The 19,603-nt window shown below is 40.8% G+C and overlaps 3 protein-coding genes across 5 annotated transcripts; all 3 read right to left on the reverse strand.

Annotated features, from left to right (window-relative positions):
- Positions 1–1,809: 1,809 nt before the first annotated feature.
- Positions 1,810–5,224, reverse strand: LOC102709852 (putative transferase At4g12130, mitochondrial). The gene is made up of 5 exons (XM_006656545.3): positions 4,689–5,224; positions 3,549–3,802; positions 3,348–3,446; positions 2,468–2,626; positions 1,810–2,392 (listed from the first exon to the last, which is right to left on the reverse strand). Exons 1-5 carry the CDS (start codon positions 5,129–5,131, stop codon positions 2,148–2,150), a joined length of 1,200 nt encoding a protein of 399 aa, XP_006656608.3. The 5' UTR covers positions 5,132–5,224; the 3' UTR covers positions 1,810–2,147.
- Positions 5,225–5,647: 423 nt separating this feature from the next.
- Positions 5,648–10,202, reverse strand: LOC102719302. 3 transcript variants are annotated; one of them, XM_015837931.2, is made up of 8 exons: positions 10,007–10,202; positions 9,420–9,538; positions 9,154–9,386; positions 8,894–9,057; positions 8,732–8,812; positions 8,422–8,497; positions 8,242–8,340; positions 5,648–6,144 (listed from the first exon to the last, which is right to left on the reverse strand). In XM_015837931.2, exons 2-8 carry the CDS (start codon positions 9,515–9,517, stop codon positions 6,020–6,022), a joined length of 876 nt encoding a protein of 291 aa, XP_015693417.1. In that variant the 5' UTR covers positions 9,518–9,538; positions 10,007–10,202; the 3' UTR covers positions 5,648–6,019. The 3 variants fall into 3 exon arrangements, with proteins under 3 accessions (XP_015693417.1, XP_006655760.1, XP_015693416.1); XM_006655697.3 differs by having other exon boundaries at positions 9,154–9,538; XM_015837930.2 differs by having other exon boundaries at positions 9,154–9,545.
- Positions 10,203–11,760: 1,558 nt separating this feature from the next.
- On the reverse strand, positions 11,761–19,546 carry LOC102719591 (probable protein transport Sec1b). Its single transcript, XM_006655698.3, is given in 23 exon segments — positions 11,761–12,042; positions 12,149–12,247; positions 12,459–12,548; positions 12,634–12,727; positions 12,849–13,048; positions 13,373–13,450; positions 13,525–13,644; positions 14,380–14,475; positions 14,554–14,679; positions 15,152–15,248; positions 15,738–15,808; positions 15,898–15,993; positions 16,078–16,161; positions 16,266–16,454; positions 17,039–17,167; positions 17,628–17,660; positions 17,742–17,838; positions 17,918–17,968; positions 18,318–18,396; positions 18,594–18,675; positions 18,919–18,977; positions 19,133–19,237; positions 19,240–19,546. Coding segments are annotated over 22 exon segments (2,328 nt in total). The 5' UTR covers positions 19,529–19,546; the 3' UTR covers positions 11,761–12,042; positions 12,149–12,184.
- Positions 19,547–19,603: the final 57 nt, after the last annotated feature.

Genomic DNA, 19,603 nt, shown 5'->3' on the forward strand with positions numbered 1-19,603 from the left:
GTTTTCTCTGCTTTGATGGTTCCCTGTGAAGCATAGGGCGAAAATACTGGAGACTGTAGTACTTTAGTGTCACGTGTGCACATGGTCCCTCCATTAGTTTACCTTTTCAGCCTAGCACTCGCACGCTGTTTGTACTGTATAGCTGAAGAATATGATAATACTCCCAATTTTTCAGTTTGTCATCCACATTTGCATCCTAGTACTACTGTAACTATTTATAGAATTCAAAATCTATTTCCAAATATAATCATTTTTAATATTATTTATGCACTATTTATCCAATCAATTATCTTTTATATATTTTTTCTAATTTTATTCTCACATATACCGCTACATACATTCATTTTTATTTATCAAGTGACACCGATGTCTTTTCATCAAAACTTACTCTCTATTAAACAACACAAAATTATATTTTAACAAAATATTTTTTGAAAATACGACTATTATGGTCATCTTTTCAAACAATTTAAAAACAAATACTGAAAAATAAATAATCAGCACTAAAATTAAGATTAATAATTTAAATTTTGACTTATAAGCAAAAGCAAGAAGATAATGTCCTGTAGCACATTTGCAGCCAGCAAACGTTGCTATTACTGTACATCACATTGTTCTACCGTGTATTCCAAGCGGGACAAGAATGGGTGATTCATAGTACACCAGTGCCATACGGCGTATAGGTATAGCTCTAACAATCAGTCTCTACTGGCGTACTGTGTGAGTTCTACACGAGAGACACAAACAGTATAAGCCTCTTCCATACACAAGAGATGCCCTGCACTTGTTGTAGTTGAACAGTAGAACCAGTGTTGGATTTTTGGGGTATTTAACTTTTCGTCACTCTTAACATTAATAAAAGACGATAATAGATTTACCACTTGCTGTCTATGACATACGGTTCTTATGTGTTTATAATATGTGGATTCAGTGACAAATCTGTTATGGTTAAATGTAAGAGTGGTAAAAAATTAATTGTTCCTGAATTTTGAGATGCAAAAATACTTGTATGTCATTGGCAGCAAAGGACCAGCAAAGATTACAGGGAATCCAAAGCATTGCATTTTCTCCTCCATACCATATGGTCAAGGACGAACTGAGCAAATGTCCTTTAATCTTTTGCTCCCAATGCTGTGCTCATTGTGCAGTGAATTTGTACCCGTGGCAGGAATTGTTCCCCAGTGTGGTCCTTCATCAAGGTCCAAGCTCACAAGTTGTGATCTCAAATTTTGAAGGCCATGGGATCTGCATAAATAATAGATTCAATGAGACTTGTCATTTTATTTATTTTTAATCATTTTACTCTTCTAATTTTTGAAGAAAGAGGACCACACAATGTTATTATTAAGGCCCCGTTTAGTTCCCAAAAATTTTTACCTAAAAACATCACATCAAATTTTTGAATACCAAAATAGAGTATTAAACATAGATAAATCGAAAAACTAATTGCACAGTTATGTGAGAAATTGTGAGACGAATCTTTAAGCCTAATTAGTACATGATTAGTCATAAGTACTACAGTAAGCTACATGCGCGAATGACGCATGACGGATTAATTAGGCTCAAAAGATTCGTCTCGTGGTTTCCATGCCAACCGTGAAATTCTTTTTTTCATTCTTGTTCGAAAACTCCTTCTGACGTCCGATCAATGAACACGTAAAAATTTTTATTTCACCAACTAAACGCCTGAAAAACTGATCAAACAGCGCATGCTTGCATTCATCAGATACTCCAGGTGTCGATGTCCAGTTGAGAAACATTGTAGAGGCAGGACTGAAGTATCATCATGAGTCTGATGGACCGTCTGAAAGGAACAGTTTAGTGCAGGATCATCTGTGTCGTTGGCGAACTGTTGACAGTGTAATTTTATTGAAATGCGTGCTTTCAGTGTTTGGGCTATGTACAGTCGCTTATTTATGGTCGATACAAGTGAAGAGAGGCCAGAGAACAAAACAATCTCTGCCTTCATACTTCATTACTGCTACATGATCAAGTAACCATGTCAGTTGCTAAACTGTAAACATAACCAAGCTGCTAAACTGAGATTGCTTTGATTGCCTCTGAATTCTGAAAACCTCTACAGTTTCGGCTTTAAAACTCCACAAAACTTCACTGGAGATTTTAAGTGGGGCACTGAATATCTGCTGTCAAGCAACTGCACTTTGCTGTTCAAGCACTTGTGTCCACTCAGCCGGCCACCAGTCTGGTTTGATCGCCTTAACTCTCACATCCCTATTATCCTTGACGGCAAGGCTTGAGTTTTGCTTCAGTGCTTCTTCAAGTCTCAGTAGGCCCATACCGCGGCAGCCAAGAGCAGTGCTAACTGTACCGATTTTCTTGCCGGACTCCTTGTCCACGACTTCTGAGCCTGGAGCAACAGCCTGCTCGAGTTCTAAACAACAGAGTTTGCATAATGAGTCCCATGCAAGAAAGGGGAAAAGAAACACTATTAGCACACAATCCATACCTTGCCCGTTTTCATCTACAAATATTAATGGCATTAGGCGCTTCCGAATGACACCACGATGGTGTGTCCGTGCAATAAGCTCCTGGCCAATATAGCAGCCCTTCTCAAATGAAATCGCATTCAATCCAGCAAAATTGTATTCAAGTGGAATTGCTTCACCTGATTTAAAACAAGACAATTTCAGCAAATGAAGATAGAAAAAACATTTTATTATCTAATTTTGAAAAAAAAATCACAAAGAGTTGGTCAATGACCAAAATGATAACACATTATGCCAGAAACAAATACTGACAAGATGGACACTCATGAGGTATGTCAACTCATGAACAAGGACATTTGTGTGAGTTTATCCATGTGCTATAAGGGAACAATGAAAGCTGCAGTTTGAGAATAAAAGACGGTATACAGACTATGCTTCTAAGGTGTCTCCAAGGGAATACAGAGTGATGGTAAATAATCCACCACTGACACCAGCCAACAATACCCTTGTGTTCCTAACTTCCTATTGCTATACAGAACATAGACCTGAATCCAGTCGCCTTCAAGTTATGTGGAATAGGGATGCTACCACTAATTGTGTTAACCTTATTAAGAGGCCTCTTTTTGAGGGGTACTACTTATTCAATACGCTTAGGTGATGAAGCCTTTAAAACAGGTAATAGGAGATACCCCTTAAGTTGATCATAATCAAGTTCATAGACCTCAATAGATAATTGAAGTTGGAGAAGAATTTTTTTGACCAAAATGACATTCTGAACAAGAAAGCCATAATGCACTAATAGACAAATACGCATTGTAAAAACATCATTGGCATCATTTCTAGATTTGGAACAACACCAAACTGCAGTCTTAATAAAAGCAGTGTCAATGTGAATCAAACCTTTTGGGATCTCAGTTGAGCCTTCTGCAACTCCATTCTCTATCCGCCAGAGCAAATAATGGCGCTCATCCGCTTCTTTGTCAGACTCAACTAATGGTGCTGTGAAAAATAGGAGGGATCAAGTGTTCAAATGGATCCTGCTAGAAATTGAATATCATGCCATAAACAACACTATTGAAACATCGTGAAAAGATGACTTACGTATACTATTAGCTGGAAAGATTCCTCTGTAACCAAGGCAATCCAACCGTGGGTCTTTGAACCACTCCCAACCATGGCCATTGCCTTGCGCAGCTGATTCGGCAGCATGGTCAACACCTTGCCCCCATCCAATGGATTGGGCCTCAGGTTCTTGAGTAGAAGGTCCTTTATGCTCCACATTGCGTCCAAATCTTTGCCAACATAAGAAGTCCTTACTGACATTGTCTATCTCAACCTTGGATCTTAACCGGTATCTGAATGGGCAATATTGCAAGGACATAAGACATTTGAACAAATAAAAAGATCATTACAAACAAGAAGGATAGGTCACTAGTTCCACCAAAAAAGCTATAAGACAATGTGATCTCATATATCATTATATCTCTCAGCTACAAGAAGATCCTAATGTACTCCTTCCTACCAGAGCTTAACACATGAATCTTTAATAATTACAATTTCAGTCCAAGGGGAGCTGCTTTATACAAAATCCTGATACCAAGGGTCGTACATGAAACTAAAATTGCTAACTAGTTGGGCCATGATAATTTTAAAATGGGAATTTGTGTTGCGGAACGCCTGTGAAATGCCGAACACACCATTTATGTGCTACTCCCCCATCTCAAAATGTAACCATTTCAGCATGCATGGGGAATAAGAAAGTGAGAATGATTAAAGAAAGATGTGATTGGTTAAGAAGAGAATGTTGGTTGTGATTGGTCGAATTGATAAGGTAGGTGGAGAAATAGCTTCATTTTGGGGCAAATGGATTCTGCGTTCAGTAAAAGCAGGGCTGTTAAGCCTTTGTCTAAAAAATTTTTGGGACAAATGGTAGGTGATATAAATAACTTCATTTAATTTTGGGACAGAGGTAACGACGAAAGGAGTATAAGCACGAATCAGTCAAAAATCTATCTTTCTTGGTTAACGAAATTCCTTCTCAGTCGAGCTCCGTTGAGCCCAGGTTTCACACTCGATGTCTCCACTAACCATTACAGCATTAGCTAATGATGTAGAGTTCTTACTCAAATTGCTTTTACTGACAATTCGCGGCTGAACTGTAACAATTCACAATTTCCTCATAATGGAGCATATACTAGAAGCTTCAGACTTATACGAGTATTAGCTTTGACAAATCTTCACCTCTTGAAGCAGGCGAGTAGCTCGTCGACCTCGGCGGCGTCGACATCCGCGAGCACCTCGCCGGGCTCCTCCTCCTCCTCCCCGCAGTTGGGCCTCTCCCCTGTCCGCGGCGCGGAGCCCGTGCAGTCGAGCATCTGCGACGGCGGGGCCGGGCGGTAGAGGAAGAGGTCGTAGAGGAACCTCCCCTGCGGCGTGAGCAGCGCGGCGTAGGCCGGGGGTGGCGCCCGCGCGGGCGCGTTGGGCGTGGGCGCGTACCGCTGCTCCGCCGACGCCGAAGAGGAGGAGGAGGGCAGGAGGTCCTTGGTGAGGAGCGAGCGGAGGAAGCGGGCGGCCTCGGGCCCGGCGAAGCGGACGACGGCGCGGGAGGCGAGGCGGCAGGCCAGCACCCCCGGGGTGGCGGCGGTGTGCGCAAGGCGGCGGGCGAGCGGCGGCGCCATGGGCATGGCCGGGAGAGGTTTAGGTCCGTTGGATTTTTGGGTTCGCGCACGGGGGCGATGAGGCGGCGAGGTTGATGATGATAGTGGAAATGTGGAATGGAGGCGGGCGGCGGGGGGTGTACGCGGACGCGTGGGGGAGGGACGTGGCCTCTTGCCGTTTGCGTCGCTCGCCTACTTCGAGACGCGTTGCGTCTTGGCCGCCTTGGTTGCGGTGAGTGGTGACAGGCCATGGTTGCCACGGGGTGAAGCCACGGGGCAGATGGGCAGGAGGGGAACCTACTGGTAAACTGGTGAGGCAGTATACATCTAGAAACTAACTTTATATTTTAACTAAATTTATAAAAAGAACGGTATTTGCAACACTAAACTGTCCCATTAAATGGAACATTGAATATATATATAAGTATACTATTTAAATGTGACTATTTTTAAATATTTTTTTTATAAAACTTAAAAAGTTTAGGTCCAAAGAAAACAAAGCATTTTATAATATGCAACTACTACAGGCCTCAAAGTACATCGTTTGATCTCAACACAGTATCTGGTCACACGTTTACGCGGCTCTGGATTCCAGAATTACAATGGGCATACACACGAGTAGAGCGAAACGAACCTTTACAAGCACTTTTTTTTTTTCAGTTTTCACCATGAGCGAACAGCAACGTGGCAACGACGACCTATTTGGTACTACTACAGATCGAAAAGCAGCACAGCGCACACTCTCCGTAGTGTTTTTACAGTTTCCGGTACATACATACATGAGGTCGTAGGGTACATTTGGACCTCCAGGAAACAGGAGTATTCACCTGAACCTAATCCTCTGGACCTGAATCTTAATGCATTTTGCTTTCACAGCAGCAGTTCACTGATTCGATCCATGGATAATAAACTCTTTCAGGAAATTGGTATGACTCGTGATTTTGGTCGTCCGTTCCGTCTCGGATCACGGCCTTGCTCCGTTCCAGGAAGCGCCCAGCCCCATCCAGATTGCCTGCCACGTCCACTGGTGCCACGATTACCTGTGTTGCATTGACAACCATATACATTAGTGGATCAAAAAATGCAGAAAATGCCAACTGAGCAGAAGCATACATATTGAACTCCACTACAAATAACAAATGTACATGGAAAACCACAGAACTAAAGATAAATGCCAACAGCCCAAGACCTCACTACGGTTCACATAGAAGACCTTAAAGCAGTTTCAGTTATCACCAAACAAGTTTGTAAAAAAGGTTATCAGCAAACTTATGCTGGAATCCTATTCCATGAAAACTAACCATTTAGAATTGATCATTAGCTGCTAAGCACCTAGAATAGACAAAGCAGGACATAAAAATTAAGTGTTCTGTGTGTTCACGAAACCCATTCATGTCTAGGGCTCTAGGCAGACCAGGTTTCAACACTATCAATACAAAACAGGAGCAAAAAACAACTCTTCATAGTTCATCTACTTCATTTGGCATGGCATTTTCATTTGCCCTTCTCAATCATATTAAAAGCAAAAGACCAAACTCAGCTAATCTTTCGGTCTGACCATCTCTCCTTTTATCAAACTTCAAGTTTCTATAAACGATTTCACAAATTTGTGAATTTGCTACTTGTTGAACCTGTGCACAATGCACGTGCTAAAGATAAATAGAACTAAACACCGGTTTTTAGGTCAGGCCATGGTCAACAAACAGTTATAACTCGTGCTGAAGATCTCCCAACAAAAAGAGGGGGAAAAAACTAAGCACTGAAAACATCCAGCGCTAGTCAAATCTTCAAGCAGCACGCTGTTGAGGAAGTCCTGCTGAACCGTGGCTGGGTCACAGATATTAGTGGTCATCTCTCCCTTGAAGTTCTAACTCATGAGACTGTGGAGGGAGTCGTGCTAAATTCTGGGGGTGCAACATCAGCATGTTTAGAAGCTTTTGTAGGATAGGTGTGTTGTGTACACCTGCAAATCAGCGTATAAGGCTTTCTACTCTGGGGTGGCTACATTTGCCCCTTGGCGTTCGCCCCTGCACTGGAAAATCTTTTTATGGCTCACCGTTCTGAACAGATGTTGCACCGCGGATCGCTTGGCCAAGCACTGTCTCCCCCACCCTGCTGCACGTCCTCTTTGTCATCAAGTGGATGAGCATATTCAACACAAAGTCTTTTGCAACACAAGTTTGGTTTCTAGTGCTGCCAGAGGGTTTTGGGCTGATGCCTCAGCAGGACACTGCTCGCTTTGTCTAGTTGGTGGTGTGCTGCTGCAAAGCAGGAGGTTTTTCACTTTTCACTCGCTAGTTACTCTTGTAATTTGGGAGCTCTAGAAGAACAGGTGTGGTTGTGTGTTCGATGGGGCTGCTTAGTGTCAATCTGGTTGTGCGGTCTTATAGACCATGAGGGCTCACATGGTGCATGGCTAGTGCAAAATGGTTTGCAGTTCTGCTGCTGCGCATACAATGGGTTAGCCTTTAGAACTTTCGGCCTTCTTTTCCGTTGTGCAATGTTATGTTAGGTGGTGTGAGTGTGTTTGGGTCAGGTTTTGCATCCTGATCTTGTACTTCTTTCCCTCCTTAATGAAATGGCACGCAACTCTCTTGCCTTGTCCAAAAAAAGAAGATCCCACACAACAGTGGCAGTATGGGGTCCAACTTTCGCTAAACTATTAGTACCCAGAGACTGACATTCGTGCTACTAAAACAGTTTGAACACTACATCATTTTTCCACCATGGAACCATCTGTCCGCATATTAGAAGTCAAGCCAATTGAAAAGATGTTTATACGAGGACATTCAGTCTACCTTTTCCACTTTATACTTCCCAGCCTACTCCTCTCTCTTCTTTCTAGCATTATTAATTTTGTGTTGAGTTACTGCTGCTACACCACTGGGTTTGCAATCAGCAGGAGCCCAGAAAGTGTGTTTGTCAGTTTTATTTAGCTGGTCTTCAGAAAAACAGGATGGAAGCAAGAAACATTTTCGGGTCAAGCTTAAACTGAGATTGAATGTCTGAGAATGAACAGCCCCATTGTTTTATACAAGAACAATTTTAACGCGCTGTAAAGAAAACTAGAGAATTAAGTCTTATCCCAAAAATGTATGCAGGCATAAAGGTTCTCACAAACCCAAACCATTGCTTACCTGGTTCATTATTGTTAGATGTACCAGCATTTTGGTTCCAGCCAGGCAAGTGATGCCCAGCATTCCCCTTCCATGATTCCTCAAACCCCGCTAGTTCATCTGTATAGAGTACTTGTGTGAAAAATATATCCAAAATGCAAGCAAAATGTGGCAACCAGATCTAAAGAACATCAGACAAACCTTCATGAAGATTGTGCAATATCTGTGTAGTGTCCACCTTGCCATCCGATTTTAACTTCCTTGTTAGTGAGTGCCCCTAAAAGTTTTGAGTACAAAGAAAATTAGTTACATACCTAAATAGTACTTTAATGAACATAGTGTTAGATAACAAGAAGTTATTGATGCTATTGTCTTTGGAAAATTTGATAATCTGAGTTTTAATTTTTAGTCTTTAAATATAGAGACTCCTGCAGAACACACTGAAAGCTACTAGATCTAGATCTGAACATTAGATTCCCATGTAGGTATTTTAGAATGTAAACGCATCTACCTTGTCATGAATTCCTCGTGAGATTCTATGAGTAGCCTCTTTGGTTGTAGTATCTGCTTCCTTGCTTTCTTCCACAGTTATCTGCAGTTAAGCATAATTACTGTTACTTGTGTGAACCAGACGGTGAGGGGCCATTAATATGTTTTTAGGTTATTTGCTTACTCCGTCACTTCCAGTCCTTCGAGTTTGCGAAGCAGTGTAGTAAGCTCCATTGACACCACCATAGGTCACAGTAGAGCTCTGATATGTGAACACACGAGCTTGTGGCTGCCCTTCATTCGCCCTGTTGAAATCCCTCCGTGGCTGCATTTGGCCCCCTTGCATTTCTGGAAATTAACAAATAACAAAACGACTTTAACATATCATCAATTCTGCATCCTGGATAAAATAGAGAACAGAAATGATTCAAGCCCAACTCCTACCATCATCTGGTTGTTGAACATATGACTCATGGCTTGCTTGCTCATTAGCATGCCCCTCTGCATTCTCTCCTTCCTCTTCATCAAGCTCTGTAATAATAGGCTTCTTGCTGTTAACTCTGGGAGGAGGAGCCTGCTCAAGGAACCCATCATTTCTCATGTCTCCAAATGGCCCTCCCATTGGCCCAAAAAGACTTGGGCCATGCATCCCGCCACTGAATGGCTGAGTAAAGAAGGGATCATCAAAAGGATCCCTCCCCCCAAAGAAGCCAGAGATCAAGCTCCTCTGACGACCAAAGCCACCGAATCCGGCAAACGGGTCCCTCCCGCCAAAGAAGTCATCCCTTCCATTCCGCCCCCTCTCCATTTCCAAATGATTAGGCAGGTTCTGCAAGCTTCATGAATTTACTTAGCACGGTAGCACCTAACGATACAGAAATTGTTCAAAAGTAACAGCAGTAATACATGAAACGATCATGGATAGATGGTGACATGGAATTTCCTACCGAAGCCAGTTAATTTTACAAATCAATCCCACTGAATTGCACTCTTTAATACCGTATCAACCGTAAAATTGAAGCCCCCCCCCCCCCCCCAAAAAAAAAAAAAACGATCCAAGGCCGGCCTAGCAGAAAGATAGCACGCGACTTTCCCCAAATTCGCACTAGCAAAACGCTCGCCTCATCGATTCTCATCGGTTCCCCTGAGAAATAGCACAGAATTCTCCCACCGAAAACAATCTAAAGACGCTCCCACGTCACGATCCCCGCAAGAACTAAAACCATGCATGATTTCCTAACCTCCTATTCATTCCCCAACCGCACAGGGCATGCATGAAGGGACCGGCAACCCTCACCTGAATCTCCCCAAGGCCGGAGATCGCGCGCGCGGGTTGGTGGAGGCAGCGGAGGGGATCCCCGAGGACGGGGAGGAGGAGGGAGATTCTCTCCTGGTTTGGTGGTGGGAGCCTGGGAGGGGAGGGGCCGCGCGGCTTCTTCTATCCGTGGCGTTGGCAGCGCGGCGGCGTGCGAGGAGGAGGAAGAGGAACGACGCGACCCGCAGCGACGGCAAGGCCCTGCGAGATTTCTCGCGAACGTTCGCGTGGCCGCGAAGCGATGTGGCGCGAGGGCCCACGGAAGCCTCCAGATCGAGTCCCAGGCTCATGGATTGGGCCGTAGTCCACATTTGGAGTTTTTGGGCCTCAAAGGCCTCCTGTTCACTTTGTTACCAAATCCAAACATATCAAATATTGACAAAACCAAAATTTTGTTATGCAACAAACCAAACTTAACCTTATCATCATAAAATTACCAGTATTTGGTAATGATCCAAAAATTTCTACTCACACAACTATTCTAAAATTTGATAAAAATATCAAACTAAACAGAGTTTACAATACATCTTTAACATTATCAAAATGTTGACAATGCCAAATGCCAATAGATTGGTAAGGTTTATCAGGCAACAAAGCGAACATGCCCGATCTCGTCCGCTTCTTGCTGCGGAGCTCTCGTCATGTCGCCGTAGTCGAAGGCGCCGCCGGCTGCCGGCTGCCGGCTGGGCGTCGACGTCGCCATGTGCACGCTACACTTGGCGCAATCGGGCGGACACAGCACAGCTGACACCCATGATCAACGTCGAACGCGACTGATGATTCCCAACCGCCGCATCGGTTTTGACCTAAAAGTAGGCACGTGTACGGTCTCGGGCTATGGAAAAAACAAATCACATATTTTTAAATAAAAAATAATTTATTAATAAAATTTTTATATGTATGTTTTTAGAGATCCAAAAGCAAACCAACATTTACTCTAAATTTTAAATTTAAGGTTAATAATTTTAACCGGAAACAAAAAGATGAATAATAAATTTTGACTCGTAAACATAAGCGAAAATGGGGAATCGGACAGCAATGCATAGCCCGAGCTATTGGCGAAGGACCATATAGGCGAGGTATGGCTCTCGCCATGCCCTGCCTAGTCCGTCCAATATTGTTTCCTTTTCCCGTATCATTTATTATTAATGAATATCAATGTAGATTTATTCTGGATAATAAGTTATCCAATATAAAATATTCAATCTTTCATTCTTTATAGTTTTTGTTCATGTAATTATGATATATAGTGTAATTCATGCTATGCAACTTGTTTCTTTCTCCACCCCTCTATCTATTTTTTATTTATGTTTTAGCAATTAGGACCTTGGAATTACTATATTGACAATCACTAAAAAATACTATCGATCACCGCTATTAGATCTTCAATACAATAACAAATATAAACCATTATTGTTATTTTTATAATCATTTTAACATGCTTTATCTTTATAAAAGTACTGATATATAAAATTAATTTAAACCCACGTATCAAATTGTATATGTACGATGTTTCTAACAATTTTCTCTAAAATTGCCATAATTGTGAATGACCAATGTGAAGTCACCACACGATGGTGGTGGATGAGAAAGCGCTTTGGCCACACCTCATTTTCAATTCGTCGTCCGCCACAAGCCCGAGTTGGACTCAGACACCTCACTTTTGATAATCCGATCAATGGATAAAACTTCATATTTAAATAAGTAAACAACGCCATTAATTCACTACAAATCCATTTTCTGTATGATTATGATGTCACCTTGTCCAGCATTTTTTTTTTCGAATAAATGATGTTACCATGTCATTGTTATAGCGTTGTTAGAACTTCGGGCAAAACAACTGTCGCAACTGTTCTACGTGTTACATCTGTACGTTGGTGAGAAGAACATATAATGTGGGTATAGAATGTGTTGTCTACATGTCATGCTTTACATTTGGTGTGATTATTGTGAGTACTCCGGTCACTGATGACAAACAGCATTGTCCAAGGCTTCTAACCGTTCGTAGCAACGTAATTCTGCAGTAAATTGCATACATGTTTGTATCACAAAGATGCTCCGAATTAGACTCATAAAGAGGGGAAACGGAAATGATATGGGTAGAAATGAAGTACGAAAAGTTACCTGGTGACAATTTTGTTCCATCTGTTGACTTGCAAACTAAATGCGAAGCTTATCTATTGAGACGTCCTTGGCACCACCTGCAGTTAGCATCTTCATCTTCTGCATTTGTGGATTGAAACAATTAGTACAATTGATCAAATATCAACTGATAATTCTACATTAAACTAATGAAACAGTCCGCATTATGTTAAAAAATGTTACGGTTACTATTCTTTTTTTTCCATTGCAGCATTAGGATTTGGATGGAAATGGGAAAAGGAAAGAACTTCAAAGACATTATAAATTATAGTGGTGTTAAGAATGGGTTTACCGAAATAAACTGGGGAGGATCATCAATGCTAGATGATCCCAGGACGATTTCACGCTTCAGTTTCATAGTAAGCTTGTGCACGGTCCGCAGCTGAACCATTTTAAGTATAAGAATTGATAAACACATACATTTGATAGGATTTGAGTTAAGAAATCATTTGCAGTAAATGGCCTACTTCAGATCTAGTGGCTCCACCAATCATGAAGACAAAAATCCGGTTGCCTAGCCTCTTGAAGTCACCTGATCCATGTCTCAAGACCGAGGAGTCGCTGCCAATTCAGTTTATGATGATAAGAGATAACTAAAAGGTGTGGAGCTGATATATTTAGTTTTACTTGGAAAATTTATATGGTTGAGTGGTTCAGATAGAAAATTATCTTTCTTGAATACCTGGATTGACTATCATCAGAATTTCGAGACTTAGCCCATGTCGGTGTCCGCCGTGATCTCCTGGACATGGGCTGCTGTGTTGGTGCTGGTCGAGGCGCAGATGCATTTTGTGTAGTTCCTTCAGCAGTAGAACTGGGTTCACTCATGGATGGGTACTCATTTAAAGGTAATACCCCTTTGCTAAGTTTCTCAATCAACTCCTGCTTGAGAATGATAACCAGTCTTTACTTTAAAGAACAAATACAAACCAATCATTGCCACTTTGCTTGTTCTTATTCAATTCAGTTCATTATAAGATATTTTTATCAACAGAATGAACCACATTATTGAGGTGCCTGAATTTAGAAATTTGATATATTTTGGTTTCAGAAAAGGCTAATGATAGTATCTCATTTCCCCGCAAAAAAATGATAGTATCTCATGAGGTAATTCTTAACTGTACTAAGCACACATAAATAAACTGGATTGGCAGATATTTGATGAAGGAATTTTAGAAGTAAACTAGTAATAGTTATACCACGTGCCTCTATAAGTGGGAAAAAACGTGATAATGCCCAGGTCTCCTCGCCATCCTGCCGTTCTGTCCTGGCAGCATTTTTCTTCTGGTATAGAAGTTAAGAACATGTTGGTTCAAGTGAAGGAAGTAGAAATAATTTAAGTCAAATCATGACGTCACCTTTTGGGCATCAAATTTGAGAGAGAAGCCGCCTGCACGTGATGTCTTCTTTGTATCTGAACCATCCAGGTATCTTAAACTGTTTATAGCATGCATATCATCATGTGGCAGTTTTGCTAGCTGCAGGTCCAAAGAGTCAAGAGAAACTTGTTTAGGTGTCATATGGTTGTAGAATCAACTGCATGCATGTCAATCAAAATTGTAGTGCAGTCCAATATTTGCAACGCACGGGATACTTTTGATACATTTACCATAAGGTTCATAAGCCACTCCATATTAACTTAACCTTACTTGGGAGGTAGAATAAACGTAAATGTAAGGCCGCTAATGGGATGATTGTATACCCAAAGCTTATTATTACAAACCTTGTTAATCAATTATTCAAAGAAACCTAGCATATCTACATTTCTCTGAATCAACTTTGCCAGTCATCCAAGCCATTTCTCAAAAGATTTGTCTCCGTGTATGAATTTTTCTTTAAAAAAAACTATCTGCACCATAGTTATATTACTTCTTGAAAGCAAGCAACAACTGCTTCATCCACAATGTAATGTATCCCATGTTAAGTCCAAGCATGACTTCCTATTATATTGATAGATAAAAAGTAACTCTAAACAGGCAAATGTATTCCTGAAAAACAGCTGACAAGACCCCGTACCATGCCACATTTTTTTTGTTGGGAATACCATGCCACATTTTCGTTAGCAGGTTACATTTGAGTAAGCATTGAACAATGATAATAGCCAACCTGGTACTCTACATTTCCATGTTCTAACTAGGGAAATTAGTGTGTAATTTATGTATAATTAATGTAATCATTGTACTAACAATCAATAAAACCTTGATGGGAAATACCTGCATCAACTTATCCCCTTTGTCACCTTCAAACTTCTCTGGGTACACAATTGCGTATATAATAAGCAACCTCAATTTGTTTTCTGGGCTCATATCCTGGACAATAGAAGCAAAGAATGAAAAACTGGTAAACAATTAGCAGTGAGCCTGTTTTCATTTTCTTTCCGAACAAACCTGCTTTGACCTGAGGATGCTGATCACCTCCTTGGCTCCTGCATCTCCAAAAACTAGATCCTGCTCCAACTGCCCAATGTCACGGAGGCCATACTCTCTGATAAACTTGTTAATTTTTCCAGCAATCTGAACAGAACTCGATAGGGAGCATTAGAATTGTTATCATTCTGAGGATGAAGATAGAACTTACAAAAAGAATCACAAAGCAAGGCACTAAGGCCTGCGCTATAAAAGTCAAATATGCAAGTATGTACTAAGGTGACAATAGTCAACAAGTGTTTCTAAACAATAGTTGCTTGCTTTGGACCAGATGCTATGTTTCACTAAGTAATACAAAAAGAAAAAAAAAAACAGAAAGTGATAAAGATATACCCTGACAATTTTACATCATATATATTAGATATGGAATCTACGATTTACTGTGCAAGAGAGATAAAAACCATATTTTGTGCTCAACAGCTCTTTTAAATTAAATTACCATAATATCATGATAAACAACTACATTAATTATTTCCCTTTCACATTGTATAGCTGATGACTTGTAAAGATAAAAAACAGCAGGAGCACACAGAGAACTATTATGGAGATAATTAGCTACCTCTATATGGAGGGTCAATTTCTCAACTTGTTCACCGTATTGTGGCAAAGCTTGAACTATCTTCTGCAAATCCTTCGTAGAAATTTCACCGCCATCTCTAATTGAGAATGGGAATGTCATAAGCATGCAGTACAAAAGAACTTAGTACTAACTACTAAGAACGATGCATTTGTGGTTGTACTTTTGCTAGCAAATAGCTGACCAATCACCATTTGATGTACCTTGACATCAAACTACAGGCCACAGCTTATATTATTTCCTTTGAATTATAAGGATTCCGGTTATATTTGTCTAGCAGTTTGAAAATTCAGATCCGAACCAAATCAGTTTTTCCAAAAGAATACTATACACTAGTAAGATAAAGATATAGATAAAACTGTGTTTGAACTGCAACAAACTATGTTGCAGATAAATACCCAGCATAAGGGATATGCAAGAGGTGATATAGAACATGACTGCCCTCAGTAAACTACAAATGCTAAGATGGCACCAATGGAGAAGCATTGCTGGAATTTCATATTGTGCTCGACTCTGTATTAGAACATTTACAATTGCCTTTTTTTTAAAACCGAGAAAGATCATGCACCTTGAATGAAGTTGAGCTGCTTTATTCTTGGCTACGAAGTTATTCATCTTTTCGTACAACCGCTCGCTAGCCTGTGATTTCAATGAGTGTTAGAAAGCACATACCAAACTGTACTTAAAAGTTAAAACAATCTTAAACAACAGTACAACACATAACTCACATCAGCTATGTGAATGTGGCGAAGCTCAAGCCAGAGAGGATCGTGATCCTCCAATAGAGACTCCTTTTTCTCAGGTTCTGATCCCATTTTTGACACCTTTCAACAGAAATTATACCCTAAACATAAGAATGGAGCAAGTGAACAGGCTACGTTCATTATATAATCTGATAAAACATGTACCTCATATATGTATTTGTTGCCATCCATTTCAAGTAGATCATGGCACATTGCATCATAGGTCCATTCATGAATAACAGGTGCTATCTTTGCAGACATACGGAAATTATTGTTAGTAGTAGGAAAGATAATGGATTGCTTCCACATACTCCTAATCGATAATTATTGAAACATAAGTTATCCTTTAGCACCTGATCTATAGGCCTGTCAACAATGAGCAGTTCACATGTCTCCTTCTGGGGAAATTCAGGTATTGTTGATTTATACTTCGACACAATATCCCAAACAGCAGTAGCCAACCATTTTGGAACCATGTCAAATTTTGCTGTTGTTGATGGATCTGAGCCCTTTGGGGCACGATACCGCACACAAGGAAATTCCTGTTATAACTTGAATCAGATTGTGTTTGATAAAAGGGGAACAATGATGCTGTATATACTTTGATAGATTCTCAAAGACTGAAAGAATACATCATAAGAAGATGAGATACTTAGAACTGCTGGTGTTTAATAGATTATTTTATGTATATTTTTAAAATATTCACAAGAGGAAGGTATAGTCTGCCACAATACAAGACTTCAAGAGATCACCAAGACAATATCTTTGTAAGTCAGTTAACAGGGTATTATTCCGGCCAACCCGGCAAAATGTTAACAGGGTATTAATAAAGTTCTGTAAAGTGCATATTCTTTGCATTTTCAAGGAATTTAATATATTCTTTTTGTGGCATGGTGAATCAAGGAAGCCAGGAAGGCGATGTTCAGGGTTGGCATGTCTGGCCTGGGAAATGGGAATGAGAAAAAATGACAAGCAAAAACATATGCATCAAACTTTTTTGGAACCATGTCTATTAGGATAAAAACATGCGATGAATTTGAAAGACTGATAGGAAATCTATCAGTAATGTGATGAAATCAGTACTAGAAAACGGGAATAGATGATAACAAATGAAGTATGTCCATGCCTTTAACGAAGCAAATGTTGTAGCAATGCGAGTAGCCATAGTGCTTATAGTGTCATTGAACCTTTTGGAGTTGTGCTCATTTGCACCATATAAATCAGTCAATGCCATGTCATGGTCAGTTGTGAAGCCCTGCAGATATGCCACTAATCATTACATTAATCTTGAGAACTTGAATTTTCAATTCTTATAGAACTAACCACCCTACTAATAACAAATCAAAGAACCAGCCAACAGCATGTGAATACATCCATGGCCCATCCAACATGTGTAACAAAGTAGCAGGCCTCATTTTCTACGTTTTCACCTTCAGCAATATCACAAATATTTCAAACATGGAAATGAATTCATTAGATTGGTGCAAATGAACCATTTTAATTTTCCTTCACAGTGCAAATGCAGTTCTAAATTGTCCAAACTTATTTTCAACCAATGCTAATTTTACATTTACCTTCAGTTGCTTCTTATAATTAGCGATAAGCTTATACTTGACAGTAACAAAATAAAATCAGCACTGAAAATTTTCTTAGCCAGCAATCAAGAAAAGAGGCATCACTACTAAGAGATCATGTAGATCGAAGGCTATGAATACCTGCATGTCAATTGCAAAGAACTCCAAGTTCATCTGCAATTAATAAAATTCAGCATTAGAAAACCCATCTGTCAAACTCAAAGAAATCAACGGTACAAACAACAGGATAATAACCTCTCTTAGTGCACCGATACGTGGTATCACACTGCTGTCGTTCTTTATGTAAGAGACCAGCTCCTTAGGAATCGGTGAACTAAAGAAGATGTATGCCCTAGAATCAAGTGAGATATTTAATATGAGCTTCTGTAATTTGCATTCTGGTTATGAATTGAACAATCCATTTGACATACTTCCTGTACAGCGGACATCTCCCAGACATGTCAGATAGAAGCATTATGACACTGCAGGTTGTGAAGCTCACATATGAGAGAAGATTCAAGACTATATAACATCAGGGATTGATTGTGCAACACTCATTAACTAGCAGAACAGTCATCTAAGGAAAAAAGGTGGAAGCAAAAGCTAATGTTAAACAAAAATAGGAAATGCAGTGCTATGGTTTTGGTTTCAAATGTATATGTCTTTAGTATCATACTATATATGCTACTCGCTAACCATTACCCAAAAGAAACATCATAAAATCAAAATGAATCGAAGACGAGATACTCCATGTATATGGTACTCGCTATCAGTATTGTTGCTTCAGAACAATAAAACGAAAGAATGAGGTCAAAGGCAATCCAATAGTACTTTTCTTTCAGTGGCTGGAGAAAGTAGATTGCATCCATGGAAGGCATGGGCTCCCTTCGTTTGAAAAGATCTTCAACCACTACATGACAAGAGAAATCCATGTAAATATCTCATTTATGAATAATTTCAAAGCAACCAGCTTACTAGAGTACTATCTGCTGAACTAGTCTTTCAAGTGAATGCAAAAGAAAACCGATGGCATTTCAAGATCAACACTCTCTGTTTGTATGCTATAAGCCTACAACATGATCACAGGTCCAGGCTTGACAAACTTACACGAAATTCCTGCATCAGTGATTTCTGCCATCTTGCAGGCGTAAGCCATGATCCTCACCGTAAATTTGTCCATGATAAGAACCTGCGCAGGAGATAAACGAAATCAATATGGGAATCCCCCTTCAGACTCTCTGCAAGGAGCTGGTGAAAATCGGCATCGATCGATCTTCATAGAGTTACCACATTTGGGTACCACACCTTGTTCAATATAAGTGTGAATATATGCAACCCCCAAAAAAATCAACACTTTATGCATCACATGTGGAATTATCCATGCACAAGATTTGTGTAATGACATTTATACATGCACTTGTTTGATTTATACCTTCCATGAGCTTTTGGTCTCCTTGTCCTTGTCTGGCTTCAGCAAGTCTTTGAGTATACCTGTGAAAGGAAGAGGAGCAACCGATCGATTCAGAAAGTATTAGCAGAAACAGCAAGCGATCGATTCAGTGAGTATTAGCGGATCACGCAGACATAGACAAACCACAAGGGAATCAGAGAAGAGGATTCGGGGGCGGCAGAGATGGGCAGCTTACGGTCCCGGCAGATGTTGCGGAAGATCTTGGAGTCTTCGCCCGCGGCGGCGAAGTCCGACCCCGACATCGACATCCTGCCGCCGCCGACTGGGTCCGACCGACGTCGATGCCTCTGCCCTTCCCTCCCTCCCTCTCGCGCACCTCACCCTCACTTTCGATTTCCCGATTTAGCTCTCGCGCTACTACTCTCCTCCCACCCGATTTAGCTGGCGGGAAAGAGCGGGGAGGGGAAGGGAGCGTGGGGTCCTCACCTCTCCGCAGCAGGAGCCGCGGGGCCGCGATTCCCGCGGGGAGGGGGAGGGGGAGGAGGAGAGGGCACGACCGCACGACGACGCCATGGGAGCACCGTGCTGCGCTGCCCATGGTGGCACCGAGTGAGTTGCCGCTTCGTCGCATGCACGCCGTTGCCGTTGCCGTTGCAGATTCGTTTTTCGTTTTTTGTTTTTTTGTTTTTGTCTTTTTTTATATACA

This window comes from Oryza brachyantha, chromosome 6 (assembly GCF_000231095.2).
Source record: "Oryza brachyantha chromosome 6, ObraRS2, whole genome shotgun sequence".
NCBI classification, from domain to species: Eukaryota; Viridiplantae; Streptophyta; class Magnoliopsida; order Poales; family Poaceae; genus Oryza; species Oryza brachyantha.

Excerpts from the sequence above, each read along its gene's own strand:
- LOC102709852 (XM_006656545.3), bottom strand. The coding sequence starts at position 5,131 with ATGCCCATGGCGCCGCCGCTCGCCCGCCGCCTTGCGCACACCGCCGCC. Across the intron at positions 3,447-3,548 it reads CTTTCCAGCTAATAGTATAC|CACCATTAGTTGAGTCTGAC; the intron begins GTAAGTCATCTT and ends TATTTTTCACAG. Across the intron at positions 2,627-3,347 it reads CTCAACTGAGATCCCAAAAG|GTGAAGCAATTCCACTTGAA; the intron begins GTTTGATTCACA and ends GTTTTAAATCAG.
- LOC102719302 (XM_006655697.3), bottom strand. The coding sequence starts at position 9,517 with ATGGAGAGGGGGCGGAATGGAAGGGATGACTTCTTTGGCGGGAGGGAC. Across the intron at positions 8,813-8,893 it reads GAAGGACTGGAAGTGACGGA|ATAACTGTGGAAGAAAGCAA; the intron begins GTAAGCAAATAA and ends GCTTAACTGCAG. Across the intron at positions 6,145-8,241 it reads ATCTAACAATAATGAACCAG|GTAATCGTGGCACCAGTGGA; the intron begins GTAAGCAATGGT and ends AATGCAACACAG.